Genomic DNA, 12744 nt, shown 5'->3' with positions numbered 1-12744 from the left:
TAAGCCTTTTTTAGCAGGGTGTGTGTAACTTCTTGTGAGAATAGTATAGAAAAATATCATCAAAAGTGGAAAATTCTATATGTTTAATGTTCTTTGTCTGGAAATAGCAGCCAAAGAAAATCCACCTGTGTTCATTGGAAAGAAAAGTAAAAGACTAGCAAAATATATGTGTAACTGAAGGAAGAAAGGGTTGCCTTCTGCAGAAATACAATCTCCAGGATGTTTTGGTTCACACCAATGTATTCAAGAATCTCTTGCTAATGCCACTGATCGAGGAGGTCTCTAAAGGCATAGTTACGTTTTCTTCTGATTAAGTTAGATTTTCTGGTGGTAAAGGAAACCATGCCAAGAAGACAGCTGGCCAAGAAGAGGTGTTCTTCCCTGCCTAAAAGGCTTTCTTAGGTTGAATTTACAAAATGTGGAATTGAGAAACAGCATTCTTCATTTGAAACTATTTAACTAGAGTTGTTTCTATTTCTATTTTTTTTAATCTTAAATTGTTTGCTTATACATGTACTACCAAAATTATAGAATCTGTTCCAGAGGGATCTTTAACTTTCACTGATAACGCTAAGTTAGATTTTAGTACAGTTCTATCTGTGATTCAAAAATAGCCTCCTTCTGCCATTCCATCCCTGGGGTACCCACTCCTATGAATTTGATGTATATTATTAGAGTTTTATTCAGGGCCTTATAAATATTACTAGTTGTCTAAATGTATTGTTTTGTTTAAGTATTTTTAATAAGACACTCTGTTATGTGAGCAAAAATATAGTTTTCTGACGCTGTTCATGTTTAGATGTTTAATATGATATCTCGTTGAATATTTTACAAAGTGTAGTCCTTAACACTTTTCAGGTCTTAGCATTTAGCACTGGTGTTTCCTTTTGTTTTGTTTGCTTTATTTGGTTCAGTTTGGTTTGGTTGAGATAGTGTTTCTCTGTGTATCCCTGAGCGGCAAGGAGCTTGCTACATAGACCAGGAAGGCTTTGAAGTCACAGATACTTATGTGTGTCTGCCTCCTTGGTGTTAAGATTAAATGTGTGTGTGTCACCACACTCAGACACAGCAACATAACTCTGCTCTTGAAACCCAGAAAAATATAGGCTGCTATCTATATACCACACAGGATGCAGGGGGAATCTTTCTGTGTTCCTTCTCTGTGAAGTACTCAGAATCTCTGGGCACATGGGCCCTCCTTTAAGCTTTATGCAGACCCTAGGACTTGAACTCATTTCTTGCTACCTCATCTTTACTATAATTCTTTTATACACTCGACTATTGTCCTGCATGATTCATCCCTGCACTCAAGACCTGAATGGTGACACAGTAACCCAAAATAACCACCAGTAAACTGAAGAGTAAAGAAACGTTAACATGTGTAGGAAAACAGAACACCTTCCTCAGCACCATTTCCCTGGTATTTTTGTTGGCTGTCTTCCTATCCTTCCCGTCCATGCCTGACTTCTGGTAGACTGATTTTTCAGACATCACTGAGAATTCAAAAACCCAGACACTAGGGACAGCAGGAGGTAGAGATGAAAAGCCTATTTATTTTATTTTTGAAGTGAGTAAAAAAGAAAGTCAGTCACTCAGGTCATAGGAACAGAAACAATTTTGGAGCTGAGCGAAGACACAATTTAGCATGCTAGCAAGGGAAGATGTAAGTAGGAATCAGAAAGAGAGGAGGATACGATGAGGAGAAATAGGAGTTTGAGTTCTGAAGGAGCTCTGGGAATCTTGATCCACATCATAGTGATGAAACACCAAGTAACTCAGCCCAGTGGTGTTAAACGTACCTACTATGGAACTTGGCATCAAAACTTAGAACGCCCAAGGAATGCCCTTGGGTTCAGTTGTTAACTCATAAACTGGATGGATATGCAGGTAAATCTGCCTGTAGGAAACATTAGACTATGAGGTCCTAAAATCCTCCCTGGAAATGTATCCATATGAAAGTGTATTCAGATTTTAGATTACAGTACATAAAAGAAGATGCGTGACTGTTCTGCCAGTATTTCTTCCTGTATATATTTTACGACTATCATCAGAAATGATTATTACTGTCCAATTGTGACTTTGACCCAAGTGAACAATTTAACAAAAGCAATGTGACCAAGGACTAGTATTTCCCTCATAACTTTAACACATACACAAATACCACCAAATGCAGAGTCAAAGTGCCTAATTCAAAACTATCTAGGATACTTACTTCCCCAGCGACATAAAAATATTCTTATTTTATTCAGAGCACATGACATGATTCATTTTGTAAAACTAGCTATGGGACAAATCTTTTTTTCCAGATCTAGATAGTTTGACTTATGCTTAAACAAGTCTGAGGTTGTAAACATTCCCTTTATTTTTTTTTACAAAATAATGTAGCAAAAGATAAGACATTGTGGGTTATGTCAAAGGTCAATGGCATGAAAAAGAAAAATAAAGCCAGACCTATAGATTTTGCCTGGCCCTAAAGTTGTTGTGCACCGCCCACCTCACCAGCTCTCCTAGATTACATCCTTAGACCTGGTGAGTTGGCTCTCAGTCCATTCATCTGTGATGAGATGATATTTAGAATCATGAAATCAACCAGAGGAACTCCTCCATCCTCAGTCCTGCCAGCTTACCATGCAAGCCAAACCACCAAGTGAAATTTAAACAAAATGACAGCTATAGCGCGACACTAGGTTGAAATGCTGTCTCGACATTCAGACAGCTCTGGCCTCCACCTACTCTTTGTTTCCTTAACCCCTCGATTTTACGAGGAATGGGCAGCAAGTTGCTTTGCCATACTTGCTGGGCCTTCTATAATATCTTCTGAAATCATGAAATCATGTGGGTCCCCTTCTTATGGTTCTCCTGACTGTCTGAACACAATAGTCCTTGTGGATTTATCCAATAAAGACAAAAACCCGAGGGAATTGTTAAGTAGTTCTAGTTTCCTGATATTTTTCTCACGAGTTTTCATCTGACTGATTTGCTCCTGATGATGAAATATTGTGTCAAACATGCAGCTTTGGTTCCACTATGGCTATTGGAAACACGAGATAATAGAGAGGTGCCATTGCTTATGTTCCATCACAAGAAGTTGGCAGCGTGGACAACCAAAGGTTCTGGCTGATGTGGCAATTTCTTTTAGGAGAGAATGCTTTCAAACCCTAGACATCATGTTCAAACATACGCATAAAACTCTTTCTTGTGTAGCATTTCTGTTATAGGTTATATCCCAAAATACCTGCAAATCATACATTTAAAAAAAATCCAACAAAATAATATGCCTGATAAGATAGTGTAAATGTTCACCTATTTCAGAAATATGTCAAATAGGTTTTATGGTGGCAAAGTAGCCATGGTTTCTAAACTTTTATAAAAGCTGATTAAGAATGAAAATCACAAAGTGTTTTCATGATATATTATAATGCCTAAGGTTAATCCACATGACACATGTAATATCTGAATTATTAACAATGCTTATTGACATAAAGCAAGCAATCATAAATCCTATAACAATTATCTTCAAAAATGTGAATTCTTTTTTCCACAATACCTTATTTAGATGTAAATTATTTTCTTTTGTGGTACTGGGGAAGGAGGCTAAAACCTCACTAGGCAAAAGTTCTACCACTTAGCGAGCCGTCAGTCCCCTCCTTCCAGCACATGAAACAGTAACTTCAAAGATTTTCCTTATATTCCATGATTTTTCTTGTCTATATAACTGGAATAATATAACCCATACAAAGTGAGAAGCCTGTCACCATGTGTAAGTTTTGTGCTGTATGTAATTTGAGTGATTTTCTTCAGTTTGAAAAACAATGGCTTCATTTCATTGAGGAGTATGGAATGATTTGGGGGTTTAATAATATAATATATTTTTGTAGTAATGAAAGACAACTTTTAAGAAAATGAGCCTGTCACCATCACAGAACCCTTTGAATATCGGGTGAAACTGGACATAAGCTGAAAAATTCTGTGATTACTCTTAACATTAGAGTGAGTGGCTGCCTCCCTGAGGCTCCTGTTTTCTTTTCCTTAAACCTCTGAAAGATTTCCATGTCTAAAATGAAATTAGGCTACTGTGTGTCAGGATGCCTTATGCCTTATAAATGATAATAATTCTGAGAACAAATACATTTTTATTTTCAAGTTCTCAAATTTTATTTTAATGAGCATTCGTTTTAACATCACGATTGTCTTTTAATATTTAGTGAGATCCTACCTAGAATTAATTTCCATATGACAGATGGTCCCTCAAATTACACATTTCGATATTATGGAAGTTAATTGGATTAGCTCTGTTCCTGGTCAGACTTCTGATTCATTCTTTACCTACTGTATAATAGCTAAGCTTTGTTGTTTTTCTCGGACTCTGTAAAGCCTAAGCAAAGGGGTTTACAGATCGCATTCTAATCAAAATCGGAAAAGTCACTGAAAACTTTTAATATTAAAAAAACATTTTTACTATGATAATAGAAAAGAAAATGGGGGGAGGCAAGAAACAAAGTGGAAATGAAGATCTTACTTACCAGGTGTGAAATTATATCGAGCTGAAAATCCCATAGACTCCAGCTCCCCATCAGCAAAGAATTTAATCCACAGAAATCTTCCACTAGATTTTATAACAGGTGGATTCTGTTGTCCACAGAACCTTCCAATTATTGGAGAGAAGCCAAAGGGTCCATCTCGAACTTCAATATGATCAAATTTGCACTCCCAAGATGGTTCGATTGAGTACTTTTCATCAAAGTAAAGTTCAATGCATTGCCTTGGGGCAGCTGTAAAATAACAGAAGGAAGATTACATGTAGAAAACAGTTCCTTAAATATTGAGGCTGATTTCCTAGTTCTCTATCAGGTCCTAGGTGTATAGTGTTCAATAGAACACAGTAGAAGAGTTGCATGGAAATTCACAGAAAGGAGACACTCACTATTGTAGGGCTGTGTTCACCTAAGAGCACTGTAGGGTTGGCCTTTAAAGCTGCTGATGTCATCATGGGAAACAACTGACAGGGAGCAGACCCCAAGTCAGCAGTACTGTTAGTAACTCATGTTAGGAGATGAGCAGTCTACATTCTCCCTTTTCTTAGAATCTGCAGTGTTCTGGTCAAAGGTCAGAATCCACTTGGGAACTGTCCCCCAGGCAGCTATGCAACTACTCAAGCAGTTACAACCAGATGTGTATGAAGGTACTGAAAGGGTAATGACTCCAGAAAGTAAATGTGGTTTCATCATTTCAAGGCACTTGACAGATAGAGGCCTTGAGAACACCTCACTTCCATGATCTCACCCCTTCAGAATCAGCAAATCAAGGCACTTGGATCAGGTCTTCTTTATTAAGGAAAGGTCCTCTCCAGCTGGTGTACATTTGTTCACTCTCTTCCATGTCTAGACATCTATAATTTAACTTCTGCCTATCCTGGGAGGGTTTTTATTTGGCTGATTTCTATTGTTTGCTTTTGTTTTGCTTTGTTTGTCAGTGCCGGTGATTGAAACCAAGGCCTATCACATGATAAAAGATGTTTTACCACTAAGCTACATCTTCAGGCCTCTACGACGATCTTGATTAGTGGAAATCCCTCTCTCAGTCTAAAGACAAGAACCCTGTTTGCTTTCTTTTCATGGTACTTAAGTACAATATATGTCATTGAGAATGTTTTCAAATTTTCAGGAATAAATTAAAATTAGTTTAACTTAACAAATATTTCTATAGCTCTATGAAATATAGAAGCATTCTCTGACCTAGCAACCATATAAATCACCACACTAATACATATTTTAATACCTCCCCTACCTTTCCATTTCATGACCAAAAAAATAATAACCACAATTCCCATTATACTCAGCCAGGACACTCCACAGTGGTCACAGCATTGGTATAAATATCAGTGCACATAGACACAGTCTAGGAACTTCTGCTTCCTTGATCAACTTGAGAAGAACTTTCTTGCTACCTGGCCTCCTTCATGGGCTAACCCTAATAAACACTTGGACACAGCAAATCCTGCTGCCTCTGGAGTTAGCAACCATCTGGAATGCCTGCTATCCATGCTCCTCTGTTTCCTAAATGTATATTGATCACTACAAATAATGACCTAAAAATTAAATTTGTACAGGCTTGGGTGCCAATGACTTATATAGAATGGAGATACATGTTAACTTAGAAATAGGAGACTATTGTAATAATATATAAATTAACTGATCTTTGGCTCTTAATTTTAAGATCAACACCAAAAAGGTCTTGTGTTACTCTCTAAAAAAGCTTTAACTTGTAAAATATTTCCAATTCAGTACCCACTGGGGAAAAAAAGGCATTTATAACCTAAGCTACATTTTTTTTTCTGACATTAGATATATTACAAAGGTCAAAAGTCAGAGGAGGTATGATAGAATTGAAAGTATATCCAAAAAATACCTAAAACTTTCTAGTTGAAAAAAATATTCATTCTTTTAAACTATCTGAGGAATCATGTTCTAATTGAGCATATTACTGTACAAACATAAAGCTTTACATTTAAGAAATTGGATGATTATATACAGCACTAAGTGTATTACTTTGAGTGCATTGCAATATACAGTATGAGTTTGCTTGTATATCTGCTCTTTGATAAGTCTGATGAAGATTTTACCAAAATAAACTACTTCAGCATATCGGGAATTTACTTTAGATGCAAATAATACAAGGCTAAAGAAAGAAAGCTGAGAGTACTGTCTTGAGCTAATTGACTTATCGTTTAATGTATCATCGATCAACACATCCTGGGTCTCCTACTTGTATCCTCAGCCAGGAAACTGCCATCATTTGCACAGAATATATTTATTCTCATTTTCCTTACGGCTTATACTCTATCCAGCATGGATAAACACACCATTCAGGTCTTATCTGGCAGCATACCCTCATGCAGCTTCTGGAGAATCCTGTTACTCATAGATAATTAATTTTTCTTTCAGCCAGCATGCTGAAATTAAGCTTACACATAAGCTCATTTAAGAAAATTCCATGAACTAGATTTTAGGAAATACCAAATAACTTTGTAAAAAGTAAACATGCTACACAGAGTTGATGTTGTATATGTGCAAATGAGTGGTTACCATACAAGGGAATTGAATCTGTCAGGTTCCAGCTCTATAAACTCACTTTTCTTCTTCATCAACTTAATAGAATCACAGCCTCCTTCACTCTATTGCCCCTGTCTGAAGTGCAACAGAAACTAAAGTTCCTTTAGATTTCCATCTCTCTAAGGCTCTTGGGATACTGTGTCCACACACACTCATTTGTTATACATGCAGTGGACTTTCCTAATCTGAAGGAGTGCTGATACCATTTGAAACACAAAAGAATCTTGCTGCCCATGACTGAAAGGGTACATGAATTTTTTAAACACATTTTGTCTTATCTTCAGTAACCTGGCTCTTTATCCTTGTTAGCTTTCTTTCTTGCTATTACAAAATACCCTGGCAAAAACAACTGAAACGGGAAAGTGTTTATTGAACTCATAATTCCAAGTTAGAGCCCTCACTGCGAGAGAACATTCAGGTAGAAGGAACCTGAAACAATTCGTTACATTGTATGCACAGAAGCCAACAGTAAGACTAGAACCAATGGCTCTTCCCCTTTACAATGAGGAACCCGACTAATACACAGTGTCAATCACTTTCAGGATCAGTTTTCTTACCTCAGTTTACTCAATTATGAAAATCCCTTACAGAAATACCCACAGACTAACTCCTCCTAGACAACCTCCATTGATACCTTCTCAGACATTACCTTCTCCAATTTTCTCTAATTTTTAATACCTACTTTCTACTTATCCAACAATTCCGTCTAGAGATAAGTATGTTTAATTTTCCTCTTAAAAATACCCACTCCTGCTTACTGTGCGACTTGATTTCTCCATCTCCAAGCATTGTTTCCTCGCAGTATTCTACTGACTGGGAGACGGCTCCCTAGCTCGCTGTGTTAACCATTGTGCTCATGCTAAAGTCATAAGCAGACTCTTAATTGCTTCATACGATAAACACATATGCGTGTTTGCCTAGTTTTTTTCTTGTTGTAACAACTGTCACTTGGAAACTGACTGATTCTTGAATTTCATCTACACCTACTCCATGATATCCCTACATGATTCCGGAGGTTCTTTCTGGGAACCCTTTGAGTCTCCCTATTCTGTCCATTCACAATATATTATGTTCCAGAAACGTATCTTCCACCTCTCTTTATTCATGGGATAAATCATCCAATTGGATGATTTGACAATCAGATGGTTCCTGAGCCTGTGTCTCCATAAATGAGGGCAATCTAGGAAAATCTCCAGACGTCTATATTTTTAATACACTGAAATATTAGTGTTCTAAATACTTCCTTCTGGTATTTTTATCCACATGAAACCATTACAGGCAATCTCTGTATTTATATCCTATAAATGTGAAGAGTCAGCATAGAACTAAAAATCCACACATTTGTTCACTCCACAAGACATGCATATAAATGGCAAAATTGAGCAATTCATCGTCTTTTAAACCCTGTTCTCTCATCTCTCACTCAATCATTTGCATTTCAATTTTGTAAATCCATGTCATTTCTTCCCTTTGCTCTGTCACCCCTGCCAAAGTCTGTATCTGTAGTTCAGGTTTATTCTGTTTTATGTAGACATTTGCAATAGCCCCTTGGTTGGTGTTCCTTTCCTTCAGTTATTTTTCCACTGAAGTCACACCTCATTAGTTCTCTGAATTCTTTCAGTGGTAGTCCATTGACTGTGTGAATTTCAAGAGACTTGGCTCCTAGAATACAGATCTTTTTAGGATCGTCTCCCTCCTACCTGTTCTTCTCTGTACCTTTGGAAGAATCCTAGGTATCCCCTTCTTACCACCTGTCTGCTCTTTAGTACATGGTGTTTTTAAGGAAAGAGGACTACCACCTGGTACCCACAAACAATGAGGAATGAGACCATAGTTCTATCTTCGCCTTCTTGATCCAGCTAATCTATGTAAACTTTGAAGCCCTCACTTTCTCATACTTCCCAAGCCCACTGACAGCACCATAATTCTAGTACACTGTAAGTCATGTGCAATGCTTGTAGCAAATGAATAAAAGAGTTGCTACAGCACCATTTGAAGATGTGAAATCTTCATGTATGGGCTCACTAAAAGCAGACATTCGGTTCCTTTCCTCACTTTATTTTGTCCTTAATATAAGTACAAAAATAAATGAGACTATATGAGTATTATTACACTCAAGGCTGGCAGTACATGTTAATGCACCAAAGTAACACATGAGAAAACACAGCTAACAGGCAACACTTCATTTCTGAGTTAATCTTTTAAATAAGATAACTCACTCCGACTCTCCACTTTAACAATCTAGCATTTTTTAAATTGTGCTCTTTCAAATACAAGTATTTTGAGTTTCAGGCAGACATTGAATCTCCCTTTGCCCCATTTCCTAATTCACAACATTAGGTTATCTTACTATGAGGAGATATTTTGGAATATAATAAGCTTTGCAAAAGCTCATGTCATTTTAATTCATTTAATTAATAAATATGTTACATGAACTTAATAAAAAGAATAACAACTGGTTTCAACCAATGTTTTCATTTTCTAGCAATCCAAACTTCCACTAGTCTGTTATAATTGGTTTGTATTGTCCTATAAATATCAAGGTATATGTAGTTTGGGTTTCCTTTGATTTAAAAACAATCCCTACTTTGGACAATACAAGAAGAGTATTATCTTGACTTATTTATGAAAATGAAAATAAAAATTCATGTTTAGATAGAGCCTCTTAAAATCAGAGAAACAGAAACCAGAGTTATTACTGAAAGGTCTACCATGTGACTGTGCCCCTGGTTATGAGTAGACACTAAGAAGTCACCATTTTCTCATTACCATCATTTATTCTGCAGCTGTACAAGTGACAGGTGATCCAGAATTCTAAGTTATTTCAAACTAACACTTAAAATTTGGCCTTCATCACTGGAAGACATTATCATATATTTTAAAGCTTCCTCTGTATTAAACATATAGGTGGCCCAAGGTTAGAAGAAATGAAAAGTATTCAGAAGGATGAATCTTTTTTAAGTACTTTTTGTCCTTCAGGCTGTGAAACAGATGAAAACTTCCTATGTTAGGACCCTGACTGACTTGAAAATGGTATCATGTCACTTCCAAATAACAAAAAGCTACAGAACTTTAGAAAACATCATTACAGACCCACCTTTGCCATTCACATGGTCTGTCTTGCTTGTTCACATTAAAGAAAACATTAAAAATATATCAGTTATTATAATTGTTAAACTAGTGAAATGCTAGTTTCCCAAAATTTTACAAAGTCTGACAAGTAGATAATAATTCTATTATTTTAGAGTACTGCAAAATAATCTCTTTGGTTATAGACCTGTCCCATTTGCCAGATATTTGTGTGTTCATAACGCATTTCTAATAATTTCAGTAATTACCCTGATTCTAGATTTATAGTTATTTGTTCACTGAGAAATATTTGTGTTCAGTATCTCCCAAATCAGTTTTGTGAGGTCTCTATGCACATCACACACTTGGGGACTCTCACAAGCCTGGAGAAGGCCAGGTTTGGCTTGTCTCCCGGGCTTGGGCACTCCTTCTACTCTTACCTTCTATGATGTAGACACATTCTCGGTCTGGGGGATATTTGCCGGGATAATTGGGAGAGGTAAAGACACCCCCCTCTGCATGTTTTGTCCACGTTCCACACTGCACTGACTTCTGTGTTTCTGGGGTGATTTGTTTTTCTGTAAAACAAAACAAAATTTTTAAAAGAACCATCCTCTGATATTTTATAATACCAAAATAGGCAAGATATTCTTCATAATATCCATTAGTAAATTAATTTCAAAACAGTCTTTTAGTCAAAGCCAGTCAATTATACATACTATAAGATGTCCAGCTATTCTGGAATATAATGGATATGGTGAAATAGGAAAAATGCAAAAATAATTAAATATCTCCATTAGAACTTTTCCATAGAAACACACCTGTTCCTTTCTTGGTTGCTCCAGAAGAATGGAGGATGATTAAACTTGCTATAACTGAAACAGAAAAGAATAGTTAGAACTTTAGAATTCACATCAAAAAATGACCAAATCTTATGAAACTATAAGACAATTTATAGATAAGTTGATACTGAAATAGGATGGTGTTATCATTGCTAATCCCACAAAGGTAACTCAAAACTTAGGACATCTAATTCACAAAGTTTAGAGGAAAATTTAGGACTCCCATAAAGAAGCGTTTCCTATTTAGATTGGTCAATAACCCAAAGACTTCAAGGCTTGAGACAATGTTGCACTCTGAAATGTTACAGGGACTAGGAAGCGATTTCAAGATCTCTTTTTAGTAAAGTGTCCTTTCCTGAGAGCTTTGTCGGTGTCTTTGGAGGTAAAGGAGACCACTAGTAGATGAAGGAAGGCATCAGAGAGCCAAATCTCCATGATCGACCCTAACACATTGCCAATAAGCTTGCCATATTAGAACATGAACAATCCTGCAAAGCCTAGGACAGGTGGGATGGGAAAGCAAGAGAAAATAGATCAAAGTGGATTGGTGCTGGCATAGAAACAGAACTATAGGAAGGGGTTAGTTCCTTTGTGTTACTTTAGCTTTTGTTCCCTTCAAAAATCTTACCAAACTACCAACTAGCCCTGTTTGTGACATTCTCCGGCTGTAAAACTCATGATTTCTAACTTTTACTGTGATTCTACACTGACCACTCCCCAGAAGCAGACAACACCTTTGAGAAAAGGGGTTTCTAGAAGCATCCATGGAGTCAGTGCAGGGTCAGAGCCACTAATCTGTCACTGTACAGTAAATCTGCAATGCCACAGCAGCCTAAACTTCTGCATACTTATTCGTGCATTACTTTAAAAAAATATTGTCTAGAAACCCGAAACTAGAAAACTGTTAAAAATGTCTATTCTTAGGAATAACTAATATTTGTCTGCTTCAGTTTTATTATTTGTTTTGACCAATTACATAAAAGACCTTCCTTTGCCCATTTCCACTTAAAACTAATTTAGGGGAGAAGAAATGGGAGCATAATTCAGTCATCTTATCTAAAGTACATCACAGGAGCTTAAGTGTTGATGACTAAAGATTATTCTCAGAAAAGAAAAAAGAAACATCTGAGTCTTGACATTAAGTTTTGAGGAATTATAAATCGCACTACTTTATACTTAGGCCAGACCATGCTGTCATTCTACAACTCCCTCCCCCATCACAGACACACAGAGGCTCCAGGCTTATCAGTGTACACATTTGGCCTTCTTAGCTTGCTTTCCCTTTTTGGATGGAATCACATAGTGGACCAGTACAATGTTGAACTCGTGGATTAAGTGAATCTCTGACAGTGTCACAGGTTTTGATTCATAATATGAGATCTTCACCATGCGTTTTCTGACACTGTCTTTACTGACTTCTGAACCTTTTGCCCCCACTTCTCTCCCCCTTATCCCCAGGCTTTATCATACTCCCAAACAGAGTTAGAGCTTTAGAGGGCAGTGGCTGGACTCCTCCTGAACCGCCTGGGTTCAAGTACACGTTAGCTTACCTGGGGGATGAAAGGTGGGCCCTTGAACCCCTGAACCCCACAAAGGAGGATTATTTCTTCTTGCCCAGCAAAGATCAACCCTGCTGCCTCCCTCTTTCCACCTGCGTCCTCTCTGGGGACCAGCATCTCCTGCAAGTGTCTACTTTTTAACTATATGCTCCTCTGGACCAC

General features: G+C 37.1%; 1 protein-coding gene across 4 annotated transcripts in view; it reads right to left on the bottom strand.

Moving 5' to 3' along the window:
- The window catches only part of Neto1 (neuropilin and tolloid like 1), a 120394-nt gene that overhangs the window by 105900 nt on the left and 1750 nt on the right, over positions 1-12744 (bottom strand). For all 4 annotated transcript variants that reach the window (XM_087592699.1, XM_087592700.1, XM_087592698.1 and 1 more), the window contains 3 exon segments: positions 11003-11056; positions 10622-10759; positions 4524-4772 (listed from right to left, as the gene is read on the bottom strand). In XM_087592699.1, coding sequence (XP_087448825.1) covers positions 4524-4772; positions 10622-10759; positions 11003-11056 — 441 coding nt within the window.

Source organism: Rattus norvegicus, chromosome 18 (assembly GCF_021556685.1).
Source record: "Rattus norvegicus strain SHRSP/BbbUtx chromosome 18, alternate assembly SHRSP_T2T, whole genome shotgun sequence".
Taxonomy (NCBI): Eukaryota; Metazoa; Chordata; class Mammalia; order Rodentia; family Muridae; genus Rattus; species Rattus norvegicus.
The sequence above is the reverse complement of the archived record's forward strand: the minus strand, read 5'-3'. Positions and strand labels throughout refer to the sequence as shown.